General features: G+C 44.6%; 1 protein-coding gene across 22 annotated transcripts in view; it reads left to right on the forward strand.

The window, feature by feature from the left end:
• AFDN (afadin, adherens junction formation factor) overlaps positions 1 to 26,246 on the forward strand; it is a 180,365-nt gene that overhangs the window by 35,355 nt on the left and 118,764 nt on the right. For 15 of the 22 annotated variants that reach the window (XR_008316302.1, XM_053296599.1, XM_053296610.1 and 12 more), the window contains exons 2-5: positions 5,195 to 5,390; positions 9,981 to 10,096; positions 14,066 to 14,226; positions 25,560 to 25,720. Coding sequence is in view for 21 of the 22 variants with exons in the window: in XM_053296599.1 (XP_053152574.1) it covers positions 5,195 to 5,390; positions 9,981 to 10,096; positions 14,066 to 14,226; positions 25,560 to 25,720 (634 nt within the window). In the remaining variant the exon portion in view is untranslated. The remainder of the gene's footprint in view (positions 1 to 5,194; positions 5,391 to 9,980; positions 10,097 to 14,065; positions 14,227 to 25,559; positions 25,721 to 26,246) is intronic. The other 7 variants (XM_053296618.1, XM_053296663.1, XM_053296644.1 and 4 more) reach the window with 1 other exon arrangement.

The raw sequence follows: 26,246 nt of genomic DNA on the forward strand, positions 1-26,246 counted from the left end.
GGTGGAGGTTACCACCCCAATTGCAGAGGGATTGGGCAAAGGGCAAATTAGAGTGGATTCATGGTGTCTCATTGAAAATCTCATTTGCTATCATAGAATCCACACTCAGAAAACCTCAGAAACAACAGAACCCTGTACCCCATGGGTTAGAAACCCATGGGGGTGCTTGGCACCCTATGTGCAATACACCACCACTCGCTCTGGGCCACCCCAGCACCCCCTAAGTGCACTTATGGGGCTGATGAAAGCTCCATTATAACTTATTATGAGGAAAAACCTTAAAGACGTGAAAACTTCAACAATTAACCAAAAATCAGCCCTCTGCCCAAATCCTTTGAAAAAAATTCAGGTAGCTTCCTTGCCCCAACCCGTCACTACCACCAACCCCACCCCACTCTAGGACACCCCTTTCCCCCCGACGTGAAGCGATACACCCTTCACGGGGAAAACCTTAAAGACGCGTAAACTTCAGAAATTCACCAAAAATCAGCCCTCTGCCCAATCACTCTGCAATTGGGGTGGTAGCCTCCACCCATTAGGAACTACCACCCCACCCCACCCTTTTGGCACAGATCCCACGTTATGCCCCTATCTGCCCCAAAGACACTAAAACTTCAGAAATTCACCAAAAATCAGCCCTTTGCCCTATCCCTCTGCAATTGGGGTGGTAACCTCCACCCATTAGGGACTACCACCAATTCAAAGGAGATTTAACTGGCACAAGATTAAAGTAACTTCATCTCCTTGTCTGGTAGTACCTCTTGTTAAGATGATAAGCTCTCGTGTTTGCTCATGGCTTCGGCAGAGGGCAGTTGCCACTGTGTGTGTCGGGGGGAGACTACTGCAGAAGAAACTGCAGGCTGTTGCGTGCATCATGGGGGAGCAACAATTCAAAGAGCAGCAGGCATGGACTCACCACTCAAAAGCCCTCACTGAGGATACATAATAGTTGCTAGCAGGGAGGCTCAAAGCAGAGGACTTTGATCATCCTCTGAAAGGTGAGGTGTGAGATAGTTGTAATAGGTGTACAGAGGGCCTGGCCACAGGGCCTGGGATAGTATGGAGCTGGGGACAGTCGCCTCGCCTAAAGGACAGATCTGTTCAGCTTGGAAAATATCCTTTAACAGAGGCTAAGGTTTATGAAGGTGGAAAGGACTGAAAACCACAATATCACAAATATATCTGTCCTTTCTAAATGTATTAATACAACTACAAGAAATACTTATACACTGCTCTTCAACAAAAGTTCTCAAAGCAGTTTACATAGCATAATAAGATGGTTCCCTATCCCAGAGGGCTCACAATCTAGAAAATAAAATAAGACAGGTAGCTAAATTTTGTAGTGCAGCCCTCCGTTTGCGGAAGAGCTTAATGGGAAAATAGGCGATGGATTTAAGGCCAGAACAACTTGTAGCTAGCTGAGGTGGGCACGCAGGTACTGGTATCACCTGTATATCAGCAGTAAATCTAATGACAATATTTTCCAGAGCTCCTGAATTGTTTAACCCCTCTCAGATTTAGGAGTCGAGAAGGGAAGTGGTTGAGTTTTGATTTGTGTGTAATAGCCTCATAAGTAGGAAATACTGCTGCCTCCTTTATCTCCAATTATTTTAGTAGTATTTTCAGTACCTTGATCTATGCTGAGGAGGACTTCTAAAAATTTATTTGGTGTTATTGTTTGCAATAGAAGTTTGATTGTCTTCTCTTTTACATTTGTTTTAACCTCATGCTGGTCGCTGACCAAAATAAAGAGATTGATTGATTGACTGTTTACCTTTAAAAAACACACACACACAAAAAAACACCAGCCACAGCCACTCAAGAGATATTCTTTAGGGGTTGGATTTTCCCTCTTTGCTCATTTAGCTGGGGTTAGCATATATACATGCCAGTTCTCAGGATTCCTCCACATCAAGAAACTGAACCTCAAATGGAAGGGAGTTAGCTCAGTTCTTTATGGATCTCATGGAGTTGTGTGGAGAAAAATGTAAATGGACTGTAGTTGGGAACACATCTTGAGGATGGTGGGTTCACCAGTAATAGGGCGCATATTCAATAGGTGTTTTCAATGTGCAACTTGGTGTAAATAGTACACAATGTATTTCAACTACTCCCCCTTGAAGTGTTTTCCCAGTACAGTATGAATCCTTCCCCACTGCCCATGATGTTCAACCAAAAAAGTCAGTTCCCAGCATTCTGTTTCACTCTAGACACCTTTGGAAGGTGGGTGAAGACCAGGCCATTGAATATTGTTGCATTTGTCTGTTTAGGATGGGTGAACTTTATTGGGGGGAGAGATCAAGGGAATGTAAGTATGTCCTCAGTCTCGACAGTGCAGTCGTGGAGAGGCTATGTGGGTTTTGCATTTTTTTTATCTCCCTTGTGCCCCCTTCACCCAAAAAGCTTTATTAGCTTTCCAAGAAACAAGACATAACCACTTCTGATGTGATTATTTGTTGAACCAAATAGATTTAAATGGGCAAGCAGAGTATCTGAAAGTAAATGATTGTATCTATTAATCCCCTGAATGAAAAGAAAGGCACTTTGTCGTGATGGTGGGGCTTCGGCGGAGGACTGTGCCTCACTCATAACAAATGCTGGCAGGCTAGGCCTTTCTTAATAAGGGGAAAAGCCTGGGAAATTCAAAACAGAAGGACCAATCCAGAGGACTGGGTGGAAACTATATATTCAGCCACCTACTGGAGAGGAGAAAGCTTTCCTCTGTTGGTTAGTCTATCCCAGGAGGGCCTTGGAGAAGCAGCAGGCTTTGCTGCTGGGCAAATGGGCTCTGAGTTCGCAAGCTAATGAAAACTCACTCTCTCTTACAATTGTTTTGTGACAAGACAATTGTTTTTATTTCTTTAAATCTAATAAGTCATTGTTGCTGAAGTTTGCTACTCTTCATTTTGGGTCTGCCTTAGTCACATACCCTTTGGTGGACTAGGACTGCTCAGCCTTTTTTAGGAGGGTTTTGCCGCTTTAACCTCCCCCAGGAATCTTATGTGGAAAGAGTGGAGTGTTCCACGTTAAAATAAAGTGGATGGTGCAGCCTGCTGTGAATCCCTTACAGACAAGGATGCAACCCCAATGGAACCCTCCCTCCTCTGGAGTCATGACACACTTCCACTCACACAAGTTGCACCCCTGCAATTGCTGCTGATTGCCTCCTGCTGCTGCAACCCCCTGTGCCGCACCTCACTCCACTCCATTCTTTAAGGTCTTTTGACCCTCAAGAGCAAGTGTTTAGGAGGTTGAGTGAGCTGCACTTGGGAGGAGGGCTCGGAAAAGCCTAGTTACACCAGCAGAACTCCACTCATAATGCTTTGGACACAGCGCAGTGGCAGGATCAACTATTTCTTCTCTTTACATCATATTTGCATTCTATTTTTTTGTGTGCTATTTATTCTTTCACTCCATGTTTTTCTTTGTTAGTAAACATGTCAAAGAATTTGCTAGACCATAAATATGTGCACTCGTGTCTATAATTGATATTTGTTCCTTATTGTGTCTCAGTACCTCTTTCTTCCATCTGAGAACTTTTGCTTAAAATATACCGTGGGGTGGGTTTTTATTTGTTTTTCAGCGTTGTCAGTTATTTTTCCTGTCAAAAGCAATTAGAAATTTCAAAAAGATTAGTACTTATAGTTTTGATCAATTTGTTACTGTAAATTATTTAAAGACAAAAAACTATCATGAAATAGCCCTAAAAATAGTTCACAGTTGTTTCTAAATTGAACATTGCTTTAAAGAGCGTCTTGACACAATTTTAATGTGAATCCTTCACTTCTTGTTACTTTGATCTTATCATTACCGAGACCTGTCTGAACTACTTGGAGAAGGTAGCCAACCTGCTCCTTTTTTGCAGTGTTCAACATTAGACTGCCACCCGCTGCTCCCTCCCATTAACTTATGGCAGATGCTGGAAATATTCCCTGCCACTGCTTGACCTATCTGTAAGTCATCTTCAAAACACAAAGGTCTGTCATGGGAGCTCAGGGCAGATCTGACTTAGCAATTGTTCCTTCCATTGTGGGGAGGTAATTGGTAGGAGGGAGTAAGCTGAATATGTTGCACTGGCTGACATGTTGCACAAGTCAGTTATGCAGTGACTTAAAACTGTGCATGGGCACTTATGTTGTGCGTATCCATTGTTTGCAGTGCAAATAGTGCTGTGGAAGTGGCCATGTGCTGTGGGAATGGCAGTGTCGGCAGGAAAGACTGGTTTGGAGAGCATCTTCGGATGATTTCTTTTTATAGACTAAATGCTCTTAAAGGGCTATTCATTGCAGCTGGGAAATGTCTGTAACTGAATGAGCTAGGATGGATTGGAAATGCCATTTTTCAGGCTCTTTGGCAGTAATACGTTATTCTGAGTATGCTAATTGATTCATATATATGTGTGTGGGCAAATTAACTTAATGTCATGCTTGTTTTGGTGTTTTTTTAAAAGGAGATTTCAGAGCTAGTATATTATGGGATGAAAGAAAATATTAAAGATGGCTTTTCCTTCCAACACTAGTGGTTTTGATTTTGTTTCAATTTATCCTATACTTCCTTCAACATCTCAGAGAGGCCCCTTTATTGAGATTTTGGTAATATGCAAAAATATTTATCTTAACCTATTAAATAGATCTTCTGTCAACTGAACGTTGATGCTAGTTTTTGTGCCCTAAGCTCAGAAGTAATACAATGAAAGGATTTTGACTAAACTTGTAGTTGCAGACATTGATAAAAGAAAACAAGTAGTTTGGAGGTGTCCCTAGTCAAGCACTGAAGTGTGGTGGCATTTGACATAATTAGTCTAGTGATAATTTGTGTCTCAGTGTAACACAGTCTTACGGTTACCAAAGCAGTAGTCATGTTCCAACGGCAACTCACAGTAGCTTAGTTGGAGTTCTTACCTCGAAATGATTCCTAATCCTTTACTAATGTGCCTCTAAATCTGTTCAATATTGGTTTTCCAGCTTTATAGGTTTATGGATCAGAGGTTACTTCCTGATTTACTTGATTGTGTGAAGGAACTAATAAAACATACACTGGGTTTATCCATTTTCCCTAGTTAGTGTTAGGCAGTATATGTTGAATATTTGAGAGGAATCTAATGTATTGGATCATCAGTTGATGGCTGGAAACAAATGCCTTCATAAAACACGTCACCAGTCAGAACATCATATCTTACTTTATTTCATTACAGGATCTGGAATTCCATGGAGTTATGAGATTTTATTTTCAAGACAAAGCAGCTGGAAATTTTGCAACAAAGTGCATTCGCGTTTCTAGTACTGCCACAACACAGGATGTGATAGAAACACTTGCAGAGAAATTCCGGCCAGACATGCGAATGTTATCATCCCCTAAATACTCACTTTATGAAGTGCACGTCAGTGGAGGTTAGTGTATTATGTGTGGGATCTTTAAAAACAATATGTAGTGACTTTATCTCGAACATTAAGATTTTACCAGAGTTCTGGCATACATTTATTAAATGCAGTGCTTTGTATCCATACTGTCTTCAATGTTTTTTAACATCTACATGAAACTGCTGGGAGAGATCATCAGGTGATTTGGTGCAGGGTGTTATCAGTGTGCTGATGACACTCAAATCTATTTCATAATATCAACATCATCAGAAGAAGGCATAACTTCCCTAAATGCCTGCCAGCAGGCAGTGATGGGCTGGATGATGGGTAACAAACTGAGACTTAATCCAGATAAGAGGGGGGTACTTAATGTGTGGGATTGGAACTAAGGAGACAATTTTGATCTGCCAGTTCTGGATGGGGTCACACTTCCCAGAAGAAGCAATTACGTAGTCTTGGAGTGATTCTGAATCCAAACCTCTCCCTAGTATCTCAGGTTGAGACAGTAGCCAGAGGAGCTTTCTATCAGCTTTAGTTGATACACCAGTTACATCCATTTCTTTAGATAAACAACTTCAGAAAAGTCCTGCATATGCTGGTCACCTCCAGACTTGACTACTGCAGTGTGCTTTGTGTGGAGCTGCCTTTGTAAGTAGTCCAGAAATTGCAGTTGGTACAAAATGCAGCAGCCAGGTTGGCCTCAGGTCATCTTGAAGAGACTATATTACTCCTATATTAAAAGAACTACAACAGGTTACCAATACGTTTCAGGGCAAAATACAAGGTGCTGGTTATAACCTATAAAGCCCTAAACAGTTTAGGCTAGGCTTGCTCAGCTTAGGCTCCCCAGCTGTTTTTGGACTACAACTCCCATAATCCCTAGCCACAGTGGCCAATAGTCAAAGATTATGGAAGTTGTAGGCCAACATCTGCAGGAAGGCTGAAGTTGAACAGCACTGAATATTTAAGAGAAAGTCGTCTTCACTATGAGCCCCATTGCCCATTGAGAGCATCTGGAGAGGTTCATCTGCAGTTGCCACAAGCTCGTCTTGTGTCTACACAGGAAGAGGCCTTCTCTGCTGCTGCCCTGAGACTCTGGAATATGCTCCCTGCTGAAATAAGAGCCTCCCCATCTCTGACAACTTTTTAAAATTAAGATGAATTTATCCACCCAAGCTTTTTAACTAGACCTCTGTTTTTAAATTATGTTGTTGTTTTAATTTGTTTTATGTTGCTGTAAACTGCCCAGAGACGGAGGTTTGGGGAGTGCACAAATAAAATGAATAAATAGGTCATGACACAAACTGGTAGAATGTAAGATTTTAAGATTTTACAGCCTTAAAGATAAAGCCACAAAATGTATACATTATTAGAAAATCAAAAACTCAAAATATAAGCTTCTATGGGCTTGTAAACATTATTTAAATGCATTGATAAAGGGGAAAAATACTTTTTTGAAGGAGGGAGGCTTAAGTTGAGGTGGGTCGCTTTAGAAAGCAAGGCCAAAATCTTGTGCTACAGCTGTAAAGTTGGTGCCATTCATTGTTATTTGCTCTTGAAAAACTGATATATTGGAACTTCCCTTGAACGTGGATTGGAAATTTCGACAGTATGCAGCTGCTTGCCTCCTAATATGATTGAGAGTAAAGGAACAAGGAATTTTGTTCTAGGTGCACTTGCTGTTTTTTTCTTTCTTTCTAGGGCCAGTTGACAATGCCAGTACTATCCATAAAGCCCTTCTCAAACTGGGCCAAGAATGGTTTAGAGAAAGTTTCTCTTCATAGTGAACTCTTATGTATAACAAGTAGGAGATGCTTTGCTGAAAGGCATTTCTAGATAGGGAGATAAAATCCACTTAGAAGAGATCCATCCATTGGGCTCCTAAAGAAAAGCAAATCCTATTCTCTCATATTGCTTTGCCTATTTGTGTTACATTCAGCTCCAAAGTAAAAGAGGTTTTTAAAAAAAATTTCACGTGATACATGTTATAGAAGTTTGTGTATTGGGTTTTTCAGATCTCTGTGACTTACATAATGTTTTGTAACTTCATCTTGACCCTCAGTTGTGAGGAAAAAATCACCTGTTCAAGGTTCTTGCAGCTTGCATTGGATTGGTTGTGCGTGTGTGCAGGTGTGTGTGCACCCACACTGGTCTCATTTTTTTCAATAAAGCATTAAAGTCTTCATTTATGTCTGATCCTTTTGTCCGATATGTTCTGTACTGTTCAAATGTGTCTGTGGTGTTTTGAATAGCTTGATTTGATCAGGTAGTGGTATACAGTAGCTGTTCTACTGCACAGTAACTTTACCTAGGAGTTCTAGTTGTGAAGAAAGGTATTATTGTCTTAAATTAACACATGATATACTAGAATTGGAGAAGGGAGAATAAAGCCCCCAGTAAACTAGCTAAAACTGCATGGGGTTTGAGCTTCATAAAATTTTTTTTTGTGGGGGTTGGGAGATAATTATTTGTACAAGTTAGTAAATTTATTTTTCAACCTTTTAGGGGTAAAATTGGTTTCCTGAAGGTTTGAATCTTTTATCTTCTTTTAAATATATGCTAGTATTGAATGTATATTATTTAATACTTCTAAGAACCTGTACTGTATTATATATACCTGCAGGTGATAGCTTGTCCCTTGCGGGGCTGGGGCTGGTAATCTTGGGTTAAGATGCTTTCAGGTTCCATTCTGTCACCAGTAGTGGCTGACATCCAGGTTGATGCTGTCTTTGTCAAATAATGTTTCTTATGTGCAGTGGGGAAAGGACCCCTTCTCCCTTTCTTCTGTGCCTGCTGGTAATATGTCCCTTAGGGTCTTGCAGCCCTCAGGAACATATTCTTGGGAGGCACAGAAGCCTGAAGGGTGGATTGATAGAAATTGCCACTCCCTCTTTGCATGCATAAACTGTTACTCAGCATGAGCATCTGTGTATGAGCTGCGGTGTTGAAAACATCCAATTCGATTTCATTCTTGACCGATTTAGGAAGATGAGTTTGACTGCAAGGTATAAATGCCTCAGTGCTAGGGATGTGCACAGAACTGGTTGGGAGGCCCTTTATGGGCCTCCCAACCGGTTTGAAAGACCAGTGTTTCATTTGGTTTGAAGTGGGGGATCTCTTTAAGGGAGGGGGGAGGGTGCACTTGCCCCTCCCACCACATTTCCCCCACTGGCTCTGCCATTTAAAATGGTCTGGCAGGGTAGCAGCGTATCTCCTTGCCGCCCTGGTGCCTCCTTGCACCAGAAGTTGCTGCTGCGCATGCACACATTGCGACATGTGCGTGAACAAGCGTGATGTGTGCTTGCACAGCGGCAACTTCACTTCCAGTCTAAGGAGGCACCGGGACAGCAAGGAGGTATGCTGCCATCTTGCTAGACCATTTTAAAAGGCAGCACCAGCGAGGGAAATGCGACGGGAGGGGTAAGAGCACCCTCCCCTGTCCTTAAAGAGATCCCCCCCCACCTTCGAACTGGCAGGCGCCAGTTCCATGCACACCACTACTCAGTGCAGCAATGGACTGGGTAAGACTCAGTAAATTGAAGGTGAATCTAGATAAAACAGACCTGATTATGTTTGTCGCAGTCTGCTTGATCTAGGGGAAGTTCTATAGGTTTTTTTTAATGTTACCTATTCATGATTTTAAATTGTTTTATTAAGTACGATGGGCTTTCTTGCATGTCGTCTTGGAGGCTGAGGAACTACCTGCTAGCAGAAGGCTGACATGGAGAAAAAAGTGTCTGGCTACCTTGCAGGTTTCCAGCCCTGATTGTTCATCCATATGGATTGTTCATCCATATTATGGTAGTGGGGAAATCGCTTCTTTCTCTGCTGTTAAAAACTTTTAAAACTATGGTGTTGTAGAGGAGCCGCTCTTCTCACTTACGGAGGAACCACTGATCGATCGATCTATATAATTTTCCTGAGTGTGCCTTGGAATGTGCGTCCCAGCTGATTGGCTGGGTGGCGGACACGCCTGATTGGCTGAAGCGCACCCAGGAGGATTGGTTGCCACCATGGAGGCCAGAGGCAGCGGGCCTGGCCCGGCCACGGAGGCAAAAAGAAGGGGGGTAGAAGTGGTGGTGGGGAGGAGAGGCGCCTGGGCCCGGAAGCGGAGACTGGGGCAGAAGGGGGTGGAGAGGTAACCGCCAGCCCCAAAGAGCGCAGCTAGTCCTGTATATTCTAATATTCTAGTACAGTCTCCATATCAGCTGCACATTGAACATTGGGCAGCTGATATGTGACAGAAGAATTTAGTAATTGTTGTTTCAAACTGTTAAGATGGGTATAATCCTTATTCCTGAATTAAGAAATTCTGCACCATGAAGATGACTGTTTCTTACAAAAGTTGGAGAAGAGATGTAAAGAGGGTCTGCCTTTGTCATGTTGTTACTACTTCATTTGATAACTCCTGATAATGAGTTACCTTCTGCAAGTGAATGACTTACTTGCTGACACAAATTGCTAGCTGTGATAATATGAAAAAGACTTGCTGAGACCTTCCGTTGCTTAATTAAAGCAGTGTCTGTGTTTAATGAATGATTTCTGTATTGTTGTTGTTGTTAATTAATTGATCTTGAAGTAGCAGGTATCATTAGTTATGCCTTTTTTCATATTTTGAAGAAGAAAGAAGATTGGATATAGATGAGAAGCCTCTAGTTGTACAGTTAAATTGGAACAAAGATGATCGAGAGGGAAGATTTGTTCTCAAGAATGAAAATGATGCACTTCCTCCAAAGGTAAGAGGAAGCAGCATAAATATGCTTTGTAGATACCTTTGTGTTTTTGGGTTTCCTAATTTGCCTTTGTATTATTTTTATACAAACACAAAAACTAAACTGACAATGTTTCCTGAGTGTGTGTGATGGAATTGTGCATCGTTTTTCTCACATATTCATAATCTACAGCCTTTGAATGTATGCCATCAGACAGGCTGATCTGCTTTGATGTAACGGTACAGTTGGGCAGGCAGTGGGATCATGTCCCCTTGGCGACCTCCAGGGGAGGTACTTTGCTGCTGTGAGAGCCAATAGTTGACTGACTATTGGCTCTCACAGAAGATTTCTCACTAGAAATAGAGGTTTCTCACAGAAGATTTCTCACTAGAAATAGAGGTTTCTCACAGAAGATTTCTCACTAGAAATAGAGGTTTCTAAGGACATCTTTCTAAAGTCTATGAGCAACATCTTAAACTGAACCATATTAATACTGTTTGTTACCTGTGAGCTTTACCACTATGAGCTTTACCACTATCTTGTTGGTCAAGAATTACTAAGGCTTGTAAGAAAAGTGTGCTGTGGAGTCGGTGTCGACTCCTAGCGACCACAGAGCCCTGTGGTTGTCTTTGGTAGAATCCAGGAGGGCTTTACCATTGCCATCTCCCGTGCAGTATGAGATGATACCTTTCAGCACCTTCCTATATTGCTGCTGCCCGATATAGGTGCTTCCCATAGTCTGGGAAACATACCAGTGGGGATTCGAACAGGCAACCTCTGGCTTGCTAGTCAAGTCATTTCCCCACTGTGCCATTGTAGAGAGTAGTAATTGACCACAGAAATCTTGCATGATGCTTAAGTATACATCAGCTGTGCCCATTTCTGGAGGCAAATGACCTTAAAACAGTGGTACATATGCTGGTAAACTCCAAGCTTGACTACAGTAATGCACTCTACAATGGGCTACCTTTGTACATAGTCCAGAAACTACAACTGGTACAGAATTCAGCAGCCGGACTGGTCTCTGTGGTGACCTGAAGGGGCCATATAACACCTATTTTAAAAGAACTGCACTGGCTGCTAATATGTTTCTGAGTAAAATACAAAGTGCTGGTGGTTCTTTGTGGTCTCTGTGCATCACATGTGGGATTTGCGCCTGTGCAGAGATCAGCTTCAGAACCTTCTAGAGAGTTAAACATTACACTTTTGGTGGTAACCCTGCCCCCTTTATGTATCCATACCCTAGCCGTCGAGTCTGTCTTCTCCGTTGTTTGCCAGCTTCTGCAGAGATCGCACCTATTGCACCACTTTGAGCCTACTAAAACAAACAAAAACCAAAAATCCCTTTAGAGACATTTCTGGAGGGAAGTACCCTTTCTGTTGTTGTTGTTGTTTGTTCTACCTCTGTCTTCTCATTGTGTTTTGCTTTTGGTTAGCTTTCTTATTTCTAAGTGTGTGTGTGTGTGTGTGTGTGTGTGTGTGTGTGTGTGTGTGTGTGTGTGTCCCACTATTTACCTAGTTTATGGCTGGCTAGCAGCAGCAACAGGATCTATTTAAAATGTGTCTCCTCCACAGCAAAATGCCTCACCTCTGATAAGCACACTAAGTGCTTACTTTGCTTGGGATAAGGACTTAGGGTTGAGGTGTGCTTTATCTGCCAAGGTTTCATATGTCAGGTGCGTAGCAGTTGGGCCTCACATCTCCATTTCTCTCTCTGGGAGAAAGCAGTATCAGCCCAACCTGCCTTGCCAATACAGCCTCCCCGCAAATGGCTTCTGATGTGCCCATGTTACTGGTGCCTATAGCCTTCATTGTCTCCCGGACTATTTATAAGTCTCCCTGAACAGTCTCCATGATGTCTTCTACTGCTTCAACAAGCCCTAGATCTTTGGAATCTACCTCTGCTGCTCGGCCCATTGCAAAGCCTAATCAGGCTAAATCAAAACTAAATAAGTGCTTGCTAACCGTGCCCTCTGGCTTAGAAATTGTGGTGAAGAAGAAGCAGTAGCACTCTGTCCCTTCACCCAGCCCTGATCCCATACCTGGAGCCATCTGTCTAATCTGACTCTCTTAAGTCACCAGAGCTACTACCCGCTACTCTTAGGAAGGAGATGAATGGAAATACCCAGCTTCTGCCCAGAACTGGGGCTTATCACCTCTGGAGGGGATTGCATAGAGCACCACCCATGTGATTACTATTCACCTTGCTATGGAGACTGTTCCTGCCCCTCAGATCCTTAACAAATATATCAATTCCTCCATCATGATTTTGCATCCATGATTATTCCAGGCACCCGTACACCGAGGGATATAGGCAAGATAACTCTTATGATTGGGATTGGGCTTTCCAGCTGTACCACTCATCACCACCCCGTTACTACTGCCCATGATCGTGTAGTAGGTCCGCTTAAAATAGATATGGGCGGCTATCTCCTTCTCAGACCCAAAGAGGCTATCAAAATCACTTGGGCTTGGGCAGAAATTTGCCACCACCTGCCAAGCCTCCAGAAGGGAGCCAGGCATCAAAACTACCTGTCACCAAATTAGCATCAACTGGCCATAGGGATCACGTTCCAACTATGCCAGCAGGAAACATACCTGCTCCTGCTAATCTGCAACTCCCTACAGAGTCTGATCTGAGAACAGCACCTGCATCATGCTTGCATGCAGAAGGTTCCAAGCTCCCTCCCTGGCAATTCAAGATAGGGCTGAGAGACACTCCTGCCTGCAATCTTGGAGAAGCCTCTGCCAGTCTAGGTAGATATTAGCATATGGACCAATGGTCTGACTCGGTGTAAGGCACCTTCCTATGTTCCTATTGACTCCATCTTAAGACTGTTATATGATGTAGACCTTTAGGGGCCATTTTACTAGGCCCAGCTCCTCTTTTCTTTTCTTTTATTACCATCTAACCTGCTGAAAAGTTCTAAAGAATTCAGAAGCTAACTGCCGAACGTGTTGTGTAATTTAGGTTGGTCCTGGTAAATTTTTAGCTTTTACTAGATTTTGGCTTTTGTCCTTTGTGTGGCAATACAAAATGTAGGGGTATGCATGGAACGGGATATGCGTTCCATTCCGAGCTTGGAAGGTTCAGTCAGAACAACTGGTCAAGCCAGTTTTCCAACCGAACAATCTCAGAATGTTAAGAGTATTCCGAGCACCATTTTGGAGGTCTGTTTTCCCCTTGCTGACTTGTTTTTGCACTGGGTTCCGGTTGGCTTTCAATCTCTTTGCTTCTTGGTTGGCTTGTTATCATACAATCTTGATTTGTAAGATAAGCCAACCAAGAAGCAAGGAGATCTCAATCCATCAGAACCCAGTGCCAAAACCAGTCAGCAAGGGGAAAACAGGCCTCCAAAATGGCACTCGGAAACTTGAAATGTTCCGATTGTGAGCAAGGTCATTCAATTCCAAACTCAGAACAGGTCCTTCATTTTAAGGGCATTCTGTTTCAAGCTCGAAATGACCTGTTCCAAGTCGGAACATTTCGAGCGTGGAACGTTCTGCACATTCCTAACAAAAAGCATCTAATTCTTTTATAATGAGGGTATAGAAGAAAAAGGCTTGACAAATGGTATGGTTTGAGATTCCCTAAATTTTTATTTTTGTAAGCAGACATCTTGATCTAGCTGAGGCCTTTTACGCATGGAAGTAGTTTTCTGGATGTATGTTCTGAAACTACATGAGGTGACACATGTGCAAATATTTTCCTGAAAGTGCCCATGTTACCCTTGAAAGTGCCCTTGAAAATCCCTTCCAAGAACTGGGGCTGTGCATTCACAGTACAGTATTAATCTGATTTTGTTGATCATGCTTATTGTTTGTTTAGGGAGAGGGCACTGAATTCAGCCCTTCTGTTGCTGGATTGAGGCCTGTAGGTGTAATCTCAGTTTCTCCAGTTTTTTGTTTGGTCTGCTCTCACACAGGATTCATAATTGTAATTATTGTTGTTCAAGTTGCAGTGGATTATATATTAAACTTGGTTTATTTCAGAAGGCTCAAAGCAATGGCCCTGAAAAACAAGAAAAGGAGGGAGTGATCCAGAACTTCAAACGAACTCTGTCAAAGAAAGAAAAGAAGGAAAAAAAGAGACGAGAAAAAGAAGCATTGCGGCAAGCATTAGACAATGATGGACCATTTCACAGTGATGATATGTGAGTTCATTTTGTACATTGATGAATAATGACAGCATAGTGAGAGAGAGAGAGTATCTTAAAATATAATCATTTTTGGAAGGCTGATTTATATGTTATACTTGGAGTATGCAGTAAGGACCATTACATAATTATTGATTATGTGATTTGTATATACAGGTGAAACTCGGAAAATTAGAATATCGTGCAAAAGTCCATTAATTTCAGTAATGCAAATTAAAAGGTGAAACTGATATATGAGACAGACGCATTACATGCAAAGCGAGATAAGTCAAGACTTAATTTGTTATAATTGTGATGATCATGGAGTACAGCTCATGAAAACCCCAAATCCACAATCTCAGAAAATTAGAATATTACATGGAACCAAGAAGACAAGGATTGAAGAATAGAACAATATCGGACCTCTGAAAAGTATAAGCATGCATATGTATTCAGTACTTGGTTTGGGCCCCTTTTGCAGCAATTACTGCCTCAATGCGGCATGGCATGGATGCTATCAGCCTGTGGCACTGATGAGGTATTGTGGAAGACCAGGATGCTTCATTAGCGGCCTTCAGCAATTCTGCATTGTTTGGTCTCATGTCTCTCATCCTTCTCTTGGCAATGCCCCATAGATTCTCTATGGGGTCAGGTCAGGTGAGTTTGCTGGCCAATCAAGCACAGTACACTGTATACTTTTCAGAGGTCCGATATTGTTCTATTCTTCAATCCTTGTCTTCTTGGTTCCATGCAATATTCTAATTTTGTGAGATTGTGGATTTGGGGTTTTCATGAGCTGTACGCCATGATCATCACAATTATAACAAATTAAGGCTTGACTTATCTCGCTTTGCATGTAATGCGTCTGTCTCATATATCAGTGTCACCTTTTAATTTGCATTACTGAAATTAATGGACTTTTGCACGATATTCTAATTTTCCGAGTTTCACCTGTATACTTCACTATTAATATTGGGAGAGAGCTGTGATATAAGTGAAGTGTAAAACTGGTGATCCTTACCTTTCCTTGCTGACATAAATATTTACGGATTTTCTTTTATAATTTAAGCATACAGAGCAACATGAAAGGAAAGAGCAAATGTGAAAGGAAGATTAGGGTCAATTCACACCATCAATCAATTCTGCTTAGTTAGGCTTAAGGTTATGTTTCTGATCCTCCCTCCCTCCTCTTACCACCTCTGCTTGTGTGGCTGGGAATTTTGATTACTTTAAATCATTGCTCTAGGCTTGAAAGGAAATGTGCTACTGGGGATGTGCTATCGCCTTCCGGATCAAAATGCTGACAGTTACTGGGAGTTGCTGGAGGAAATCAGGGAGGCTTCAAGGAGAGGCAGAGCAGTAATAATAGGTGACTTCAATTACCCACACGTAGATTGGGTAAATTCACAGTCAGGTAATGACAAAGAGGTCAGATTTCTAGAAACGCTGAATGACTGTGCCCTAGAACAGTTGGTTTTGCAATCAACCAGAGAGAAGGTGACCTTGGACTTAATCCTGAGTGGCACCCAGGACCTGGTGCATTATGTCAGTGTCATCGACCCTTCAGGGAACAGTGACCATAGTGCGATCAAATTCAGCATATATGCGGGGAGAGAATCATCAAGGAAGTCTAAGACACAACACTTTGAATTTCAGAAAAGGAAACTTCTCCAAAATGAGGAGTATGGTGAAAAGAAAGCTGAAAGGGGAAATCAGAGTCACTTCACTCCAGAATGCATGGAGTTAACTCAAAACCACCATATTATAGAAGCCCAGTTAGATTGTATACCCCAAAAGAGTATAGATTCTTCAGTGTGGTCTCTGTGCTTTACACAAATGGGCTTTGCGCCTGCTCAGAGACCACATCGGAGCTTCCAAGCTAGAGTTCTAACTTTTGGCGGTAACCCTGCCCCCTTGGTATATAGGCGGCTGCGCAGGCTTCCCTCTTCAGTCTTTCTTCGTCTGCGATAGAAGACACATTGTTGAGCACTCCTTGCTAGATCACGCTGTTAAGTATTCACCCTTGCCGGTTTTTACCCATATTTTGTTTAGTATCCCCCTTCGTTAGCGTTTTTATTTCATCCCTGGTACCACCACCCCTTCGTAGTTTTTCCTTGAATTCGCCGCTCCATCGTGGCTCTCGGGCCCAGCGTGTTATGGTTTCCCCGGTTCTTCTCCAGCCTATGGCCAAGACTACAAACTTTAAGCAGTGTGGTCACTGCAAATCTAAAATCCCATCGACTGACGGCCACAAACTTTGCCTTTTTTTGCTTGGGCGAGGTTCATAAAGTTGGCTCTTGCCCGCCCTGTGCGGCCTTTACTAAGCAGGCACGCAAGAATCAAGCATCCTGACTTCATTCTTGGCTTTGGGAACAAGCCTTCAAGTGCTCGGGCTCGGACAAACCACCTACCATGCAGGCCTCTTTGAGCGCTTCTCCTCTGGTCCGGGGCTTAAAGCCCGTTTCTTCCCCACCAGGGATCTCGGTGAACACACCAGAGGCCAATGTACCAGTCGATCCTGTGGCTCAGGTTTAGACTCTGGTACTGAAGAATTCTGTGGCAGTGTTGATCTCGACAGCGGCACTCATTGAACCACACTCCGTCCAATTGGCCAAAAAGAGAAAGAAGGCCCGTCATGCTCCTACGGAACCTCCTAAGAAAAAGCACAAATTGACGTACGATACCGAACATTGATCATGTTCACTCCAGACGGCGACTATTCTAGATGCTGAGGTCGCCTGTGCATCTAGTCCCCACAATCTCGTATACGAATCTGAGCGGGAATCTGAACCCGAGGACTTTCCACCAGAACAGCCCTGTCGATGGTACAGTCGGGAACTTGAAGTGGCCCTTGATGACTGCTACGCCCATCAGGTTGAAGAAGAGGCGGACTGTTTTTATGCCCACCAAGTGGTTCGGCAACACCGCTGAGCCTCGGCCACTACGGAACTGCCTCTTTGGAGTTCTGCTTCACCCCGACCGTCGACCTCGGTACCGTCTTCGATACTGAATCCACGCTCGGAGGCAATGGTCCTTCCTCCTCTGCCTCCACCCCGAACCACGTCTCTGCTACTGCCGTGGGTTCCACCAAGAGGTTCTCCTGTGCAAGCAGCCACGGCTACGATCACCCTGGATTCTAGACTACTCGGCTTCGAATCCGACCCCTTCCCCCTCTGATCTCGAGTGACTCTTTGGTCCCTGAGTCCTCGATCTCAGACAGGATATTGTTGGGCTCTTCGTCCCCTACACTTATCATGGAACCCAGGCCTAGCTCTCCTTCAGAAGATTTCCGAATATACATTGATTTTGTCTCCCGTATGGCTACCTCCCTGGGAGTTCAGCTTTCCCAAGGAGATAAATCAGAGCTGGACCCTCTTTTCCAATTGATTTAAGACGATGCCCGTCCATCGGTATTGCTTCCTTTGAATCCGTCCATCCTCAAGGTCACCAAGGCCTCCTAGTCAAAGCTCCTCCCTTCCCCAGACATTGAAGAAACTTGATTCCTTCTATAGGGTGCACGCTTCTGCTGATCAGGATGACTCCTCTCTGAAACAGCACCCTTCTACTGACTCCATCATAGTTGAGTCCTCACTCTCCAAGTTCCGTGGATCTACCTCTTCCACCCCACCCGACAAAGAAGGAAAGAAACTAGACACATTTGGGAGGCGTTTGTATTCAATTTTGTCTTTATTGACCAGAATTGCAAATTATCAGGCCTACTCCGCCAGATATCAGTCTTTTCTGTGGGACCATGTTGCCCCCTTCTTGGACTATTTGCCCGAAGAACAACAGGGCCCAGCTAAAGTTTTCCTGTGTGAAGCCACGCATGTCTCAAAACAGGAACTTCACGCAATCCATCACTTAACAGAAGGCGCTGCTAAGGTGATGGCATCCTCAGTTGCTCTCCGTTGGCACGCCTGGCTCAGATCCTCTGGCCTTATGCCCAACGCCAGATCCAGAGTGGAAGATCTTCCCTTTGATGGTTCATCCCTATTTGGAGAAAAGACGGATGATACCCTTCAGAAAGTTCAGAAACTTCGTAACACGGCTCGCTCTATGGGGCTCCAACAATCCTCATCCCGGCCTTATAGGCCCCAGAAATGGCAGCAGCCGCCATACTCCTCTAAACACCAGTACTACCAACCACAAGACAGATCCTTTCATCCCACCAGGTACCAACCATACAGAAAGTGCTCCAACTTCACCGGCTCCAAGCAGCAGCAGTGCTCTCAGGGGTCCCAGCCCCAAACTAAGAGGCAATGACTTGAAACCTCCCCACCTGCCCCCGATTGGGCACCAGACTCTCCCCCTTTATCTCCAGCTGGGAAAATATCACCACTGACTCCTGGGCTCTTACCATTGTGAGGGGCAAATATGCTATAGAGTTTGCATCCACTCCACCATACAATCCTCCACTCTCCACACTGGCCACCCCGGCTCTCCTCGCGGAAGTCAACTCTCTACTCGCAAAATCTGCTATAGAACTGGTTCGCAACCCACAAACCCCGGGTTTCCATTCCTGATAATTCACAGTGCCCAAGCCGGACGGCTCCCTTCGCCCCATCCTGGATCTCTGGGAGCTGAACTCCTGTGTCACTTACCAGAGGTTTCGTATGGTCACTATTCCCACCATCATCTCCCTCCTACACAGGAACCAATGGTTCGTTTCAGTAGACCTCAGGGATGCCTATTATCATGTCACTATCAGACCTTAGCACTTTCGTTTCCTCCGCTTTCAGATAGCGGACACCACTTACCAGTTCCGCACCCTCCCCTTCGGGCTGACATCCACTCTGCGGGTGTTAACCAAATGCATGGCTCCAGTGGTGGCAGCCCTGCAACAACAGAACGTTCAAATTCTTCCATTCCTCGACGACTGGCTTGTGGTAGCCGACAACCCACAATCCTTGCTGTGGGATATCCACATGGTCATCGACCTCCTTTCCAACCTGGGGCTCCAGGTGAATTACGAGAAGTCAAAACTCAGCCCTTCCAGAACCATAGAATTTTGGGGGATCATCTTCAACTCCATCCAGTCAAAGATTTTCTTACCTCAGCGCAGGATCCAGGCTATCCTGGACTTGTCATCCCACCTCCTCTACCATCCGGGTCGGCCAGCTCAAACAATTCAGTGCCTATTGGGCCACATGGCTTCCACCACCTATGTCCTCCCTCATGCTCATCTGCATGCCAGGACCCTTCCACACTGGTTCCTCTCCGTATTCTTCCCACACGAAGATTCCCTCACCCGTACCCTAACAATCCCGTCTCAGGTCCTACATTCCCTCCGGTGGTGGATGGACTTTGCCAACCTCATCCTCGGCTCCCCCTTCCATTCCCCACGTCATGCCCTTCTACTCACTACGGACGCGTCCCTGGACGGCTGGGGTGCCAACGCCAACAACCACAGCATCTATGGCATCTGGTCCCCAGCTGAAGCCGTGCACTGTATCAGCTACTTCGAACTGCTGGCTATTTTCAAGGCTCTAAGAACTTTCCTCCCTCTGATACAGGATTCTCACGTTCTGGTCCAAACGGACAATACTACTGCCAAGGCCTACCTAAACAGGCAAGGCGGCACCTCCTCCAGATCCCTCCTGTTCCTAGCCATGGAAATGTGGTTCTGGTGCATTCACCATGGCATCACCCCCCTGACGGTCCATATTCAGGGTCAGGACGTCACGGCAGACAGATTGAGCACGACTCAGACAACATCCCACGAATGGCAACTACATCCCCCCCCCCGTGCTCCACTCCCTCTTCCGCCGCTGGTTCCTCCCAGAAATAGACCTCTTCACATCAGAGACGAATGCGCAAGGCCACCTGTATTGTTCCAGGTCCACGATCGGACCCAACTCCTTCGGGGATACGTTTGCCATGAACTGGGCAGGACGTATAGTCTACGCCTTTCCTCCCATTCCTCTACTTCCTCGAGTCCAGAAGATCTCCCAGGACCGACCGCATTGCATACTCATTGCCCCATGGTGGCCCAGGAAACACTGGTTCCCCCGTCTCCTCCGCCTCTCCAATCATCGGTACCACCACCTGCCACACACCCCTTGCCTCCTCTCCCTGCAGGGCGGTTGCCTCCTCCATCCAGATCTACAACGTCTCCGTCTCACGGCTTGGCACATAGTCCCAACCTGCCCATAGATCTGCAGAGAATAGTCAGTGCTTCACGTAAACCTGCTACCATTGCCTCCTATTCCCATAAATACACATGCTTTCGGAACTTCTTAAAAGACAGGGACGTTTCCCCACTCTCTGTAGAACATGTTTGTTCTTACTTACTGTCCCTCGAGGAGGCTGGACTGAAGATGCCTTCCTTGTTTGTTCATCTTGCAGCCATTGTGGCTAACTCCCCGCCGCCTACGCCATTGTGGTTCCAACACCCCACAGTCAAGCGTTTCCTTAAAGCACTCACTCACCTCTATCCGGACCTGCCTGTAATGGCACCTGCATGGGACCTGACCTTGGTACTCTCCTCTGTCATGCACCCTTCTTTCGAACCCATGGCCACAATTTCTCTGGACCTCTTCACCTGTAAAGTGGCCTTCCTCTCAGCTATAACTTCTGCCAGGCGGGTCAGTGAACTCAGGGCACTTAGAGTTGACCCACCTTACCTGGTTTTCCATAGAGAAAAAGTCGTCCTCTGACCGGACATTGCCTTCCTGCCGAAAGTAGTTACTTCATTTCATCGCTCCCAACCGATCTCCTTACCTGCGTTCTTCTCTGAACCATCGTCTGAGGCCAAATGATGTCTCCACACTCTCGATGTTCGTAGATCGCTCGCTTTCTACATAGACCGAACCTCCACTCTCCGCACCTCCACCTCTCTCTTCGTGCTTCACTCTGGACGCAACAGAGGCAAGCAGGCCTCTGCACAGACCATATACAGATGGGTGGTTCGCATCATCACTCTAGCATACCAGCTTTCCAGGAAGCCTCTCCCACCCTTCATCAAAGCGCGCTCAACGAGGGCGGTCGCGGCTTCCACTACCTTTGACAGGTCAATTCCTCTGGATGTCATCTGGTAGGCGGCTACGTGGGCATCAAAACACTCATTTGTGCAACACTAAGCCCTGGATATCCAAGTAAGAAAAGACATGGCGTTCGGCAGGGCAGTGTTACAATCCATCTTCGCCTGATCCCTCCTCCAGGTGAGCATGGCACAGGTTCAGCTTGCTATGTGCCGATTCATGTAAAGCACAGAGACCACGTCAAAGAACGACAGGTTGCTTACCTGTAACTTGGGTTCTTCTAGTGGTCATCTGTGCTCTTACACGACCACCCTTCCTCTCCTCTTCTAATGTCTTTTCTGCTAGTCGTTCAGATTGGTGGACTCAGAAGACTGAAGAGGGAAGCCCGCACAGCTGCCTATAACCCCACGGGGCGGGGTTACCACCAAAATTTAGAACTCCAGCTTGGAAGCTCCGATGTGGTCTCTGCGCAGGCGCAAAGCCCATTCGTGTAAGAGCACAGATGACCACTAGAAGAACCCAAGTTACAGGTAAGCAACCTGTCGTTGTATACCCAAAAATTCCAGGAGGATGCCAGCATGGCTAACAGGAAATGTCAAGGAAGCCATAAAAGGGAAGAAGACTACCTTCTGAAATTGGAAGGCCTGCCCAAATGAGGAGAACAGAAAGGAACACAAACTCTGGCAAAATAAATGCAAGGTGACAATCAGGGAGGCAAAAAGAGAATTTGAGGAACATTTAGCTAAAAGCATCAAGAGGAATAACAAAAACTTGCTTAAATACATCAGATGCAGGAAAACTGCCAGGGAGGCCACTGGACCATTCGATAATGAGTGAATGAAAGGGATTATTAAGGAGGATATTGAGATTGCTGAGAAACTAAATCAGTTCTTTGTGTCCGTCTTCACAGCAGAGGATACTGAGCATATACCTGTTCTTGAACCAGGCTTTTCGGGGATGGAGGCTAAAGAACTGAGTCAGATAGAAGTGACAAGAGATGATGTTCTAAACTGTCTGGAAAAACTGAAAACTAGGAAATCACCAGGCTGGATGACATCCATCCAAGAGTCCTCAAAGAACTCAAATGTGAAATTGCCCACCCCCTTGCTAAAATATATAACTTATACTTGCAATCAGGCTCTGTACCAGAGGACTGGAAAGTAGCCAATGTAACACTGATTTTCAAAAAGGGATCCAGGGGCGATCTGGGAAATTACAGACCAGTTAGCTTAACGTCCATTCCAGGCAAATTGATGGAAAGCATCCTCAAGGATATAAAATTGTAAAGCACATAGAAGAACAGGCCCTGCTAGGAGAGAACCAGCATGGCTTCTGCAAAGGGAAATCTTGCCTCACCAACCTTTTGGAGTTCTTTGAGAGGGTCAACAAGTGTGTGGATCAAGGTGATCCAGTTGACATAGTATACCTGGACTTTCAAAAGCTTTCGACCAAGTTCCTCATCAAAGACTCCTGAGGAAACTTAGCAGTCAGGGGATAAGGGGACAAGTACATGTGTGGATTTGCTAACTGGTTGAAGGACAGGAAACAGAGGGTAGGGATAAATGGAGAGTTATCACAATGGAGGGAATTAAGAAGTGGGGTCCCCCAGGGATCTGTACCGGGACTAATGCTTTTTAATTTATTCATAAATGATCTAGAAGTAGGGATAAGCAGCGAGGTGGCCAAATTTGCAGATGATACCAAACTATTTTGGGTGGTGAAATCTAAAAGGGATTGTGAGGAGCTCCAAAATGATCTTTCCAAATTGGGTGAGTGGGCGACAAAATGGCAAGTTCAGTTCAATGTTGGCAGGTATAAAGTGATGCACATTCGGATGAAAACTCCCAGCTTCAAGTATACATTGATGGGATCTGAGCTGTTGGTGACTGACCAGGAGAGGGCACTTGGGGTCGTGGTGGACAGCTCATTAAAAGTGTTGACTCAATGTGCAGCAGCTGTGGAAATGTCCAATTCCATGCTAGGGATAATTAGGAAGGGGATTAAAACTAAAACTGCTACTAATATTATAATACTCTTATACAAAACGGTGGTGCGGCCACACCTGGAGTACTGCATACAATTCTGGTCACCACATCTAAAAAAAGAGACATTGTAGAACTGGAAAGCATGCAGAAGAGGGCAACCAAGATGATCTGGGGCCTAGAGCACCTTCCTTATCAGGTAACGCAGAGCATGACCTCCAGTGGCCTGTGTGTGGACGTGGCGGCGGCCCTGCTGACCCCACCCTCGATGTCTGAAGTCAGACACGGGGGCTAGCCGTGCAGCCCCTTCGGGAGCTAAACTAAGGCTGGCACTGTGTTCGCAGCGCAGCCAGGAGCGGCTCTTCCCTGCCGTTCCTGGCTGCGCTGCAAAAGCAATGCCAGCCTTTTAACTCCTGAAGGGGCCACGCGGCCTCTTTGGGAGCTAAACTAAGGCTGGTGCTGGGTTCGCAGCGCAGCCAGGAGTGGCTCTTCCCTGCAGGGAAGAGCCGCTCCTGGCCACTGTGAACGCAGCGCCAGCCATTTAACTCCTGAAGGCGTCGCATGACCCCTTCAGGAACTACTTAGGCTGGTGCTGCGTTAGTAGCGCAGCCAGGAGCGGCTCCGCTCCTGGCTGTGCTGCAAACACAGAGGCCATTTAACTCCCTGCTCGGGAGCTAAACCAGCACCCCCACGTCTGACTTCAGACACGAGCATGTCGGGCCGCGAGTCACAGCCCCTGATTCGGCATAGCCTGGGTTCTATGAACCCAGTCGCCCAATGGTAACTCCACCCCTGGAGGCAAGGCTACAACACCTGGGGCTATTTAGTCTAGAAAAAAGACGACTGCTGGGAGACATGATCGAGGTCTATAAAATCATGCATGGTGTGGAGAAAGTGGATAGAGAGAAATTCTTGTCCCTCTCACATAACATTAGAACCAGGGGTCATCCCATGAAATTTATTGCAAGGAAATTTAGAACCAGCAAACGGAAGTATTTTTTCACACAATGCATAATGGACTTATGGAATTCTCTACCACAGGATGTGGTGACAGCCAACAACCTGGATGGCTTTAAGAGCGGTTTGGATAACTTCATGGAGGAGAGGTCTATCAACGGCTACTAGTTGGAGGGCTATAGGCTTCCTCCAGCCTCAAGGGCAGGATGTTTCTAAGTACCAGTTGCGGGGGAGTAACAGCAGGAGAGAGGGCATGCACTCAACTCCTGCTTGTAGGCTTCCAGCGGCATCTGGTGGGTCACTGTGTAAAACAGGATGCTGGACTAGATGGGCCTTGGGCCTGATCCAGCAGGGTTGTTCCATTCTTCTTAGTAGTTTGGACTAGTAATAAAGAATGTTACTTTTGTTAGTCCCTCATTCCCTCCCCTCACAATGGAGTTATCTCATTTTAGGATTTTAGAGTTGGTGAGGACCTTTTAGGTCCTGTAGCCCAACCTCCTGTTCAGAGCAGAAAACTATTTCAGCATCTCTAATAGATGGCTTCCAGCCTCTCTTTTAAAATGTTTCGTGAAGGAGAGCTGTCATTTTGCAGTGCAGAATATTCTACTGGAGTACAGCTCTTAACAGGAGGAATTTCCTAATGCCTTTCCTGATTTTGCTTCATTAATCACATTTTTCTAAGTCCTAGGTTCTGGAAACTGTACCATGTATGTGTGCTTTTCATCTGACCTTGTAGGACTTCCAGCAAAAGTCCTCAGAAATGGGGTTTAGTTTTTATTTTGCTTCCATTTAAAGATAGTACAGATAAGAACATTCTATTTAAATTTTTGTGAGAAGTGTATATCTCTGTAAATATGACACTTGGGAGCAGTAAGAATGCATCTCAAAAGTTTCTGAAGAAAGTTGTAAACATTAGTCATATGGTTTTACAGTCAGCAAAGAGTTTTTTCAGTAGATGATAGATGCATGACACTAAACATGTCCTCAATGTTTTTGTTCCCTTTTTTGCCTTTGAGTATGTTCCATATTAATACTTAATCACTTGGCTTTGCTGCTCCCCTCAGGTTATTTCATGGAACTAGATAAAGTAGTAGGTCTTTCCTTCTTCCTGCTTTCTTTTTGAAATAGACATCAAAGGCACTTTGTCTTTAAAAGCTATCAAACACTATAAGCTATATCTTATTACAAAATCTTTTTGGCAAAAAAAAGGTGATTTGGCTTAAAACTAAATTTCTATATTTTACTTATATGTTTATAAAGTTGAAGAACACTATCATATTCTTTATTTTGCAGTTCAGTTGAACATCAGTCCTATCTGATGCATCTGTTTTATGTTCCTTGTTTTTGAATTTTGCTTTTGGTTGATAAGAATGAATAATTTGTACATATGTTTCAAGATATTTGAATGATTTTTACATACTATTTTTGACAGCGAGAATTCTCGTCTTGCAGCAGAGGTCTATAAAGATATGCCTGAGACCAGTTTCACTCGCACAATATCCAATCCAGAGGTGGTGATGAAACGACGGAGACAGCAAAAACTAGAGAAGAGAATGCAAGAGTTTCGGAGCTCTGATGGCAGGCCAGATTCAGGTGTTGCTTTAGTTTAAAGTTAAGAATATTGTTTCCGGTGAAGTATTGAAGGTGTTTCAGCATCTATACTGAGTTTCAGTAGTTGTCTTAAGCACAATTCAGGGTGTTCCTTTTGAACTAAAAAATCCCTACATATCTTAAAACCACCTACATAGGAAACTGCCATATACTGAGTTAGACCATTGGTCTATCTAGCTCAGTATTGTCTTCACAGACTGGCAGCGGCTTCTCCAAGGTTGCAGGCAGGAATCTCTCTCAGCCCTATCTTGGAGAAGCCAGGGAGGGAACTTGAAACCTTCTGCTCTTCCCAGAGTGGTTTCATCCCCTGAGGGGAATATCTTGCAGTGCTCACACATCGTCTCCCATTCATATGCAACCAGGGCAGACCCTGCTTAGCTATGGGGACAAGTCATGCTTGCTACCACAAGACCAGCTCTCCTTGTGTTCCGTTATAGCCACTAAGATAGTTAGCATGCCTTCAACATTGATACTTGGGCACAAAGTGACTCAGTAAATTAAAAAAACA

The sequence above is a fragment of the Hemicordylus capensis genome, chromosome 1 (genome assembly GCF_027244095.1).
Source record: "Hemicordylus capensis ecotype Gifberg chromosome 1, rHemCap1.1.pri, whole genome shotgun sequence".
Classification (NCBI taxonomy): Eukaryota; Metazoa; Chordata; class Lepidosauria; order Squamata; family Cordylidae; genus Hemicordylus; species Hemicordylus capensis.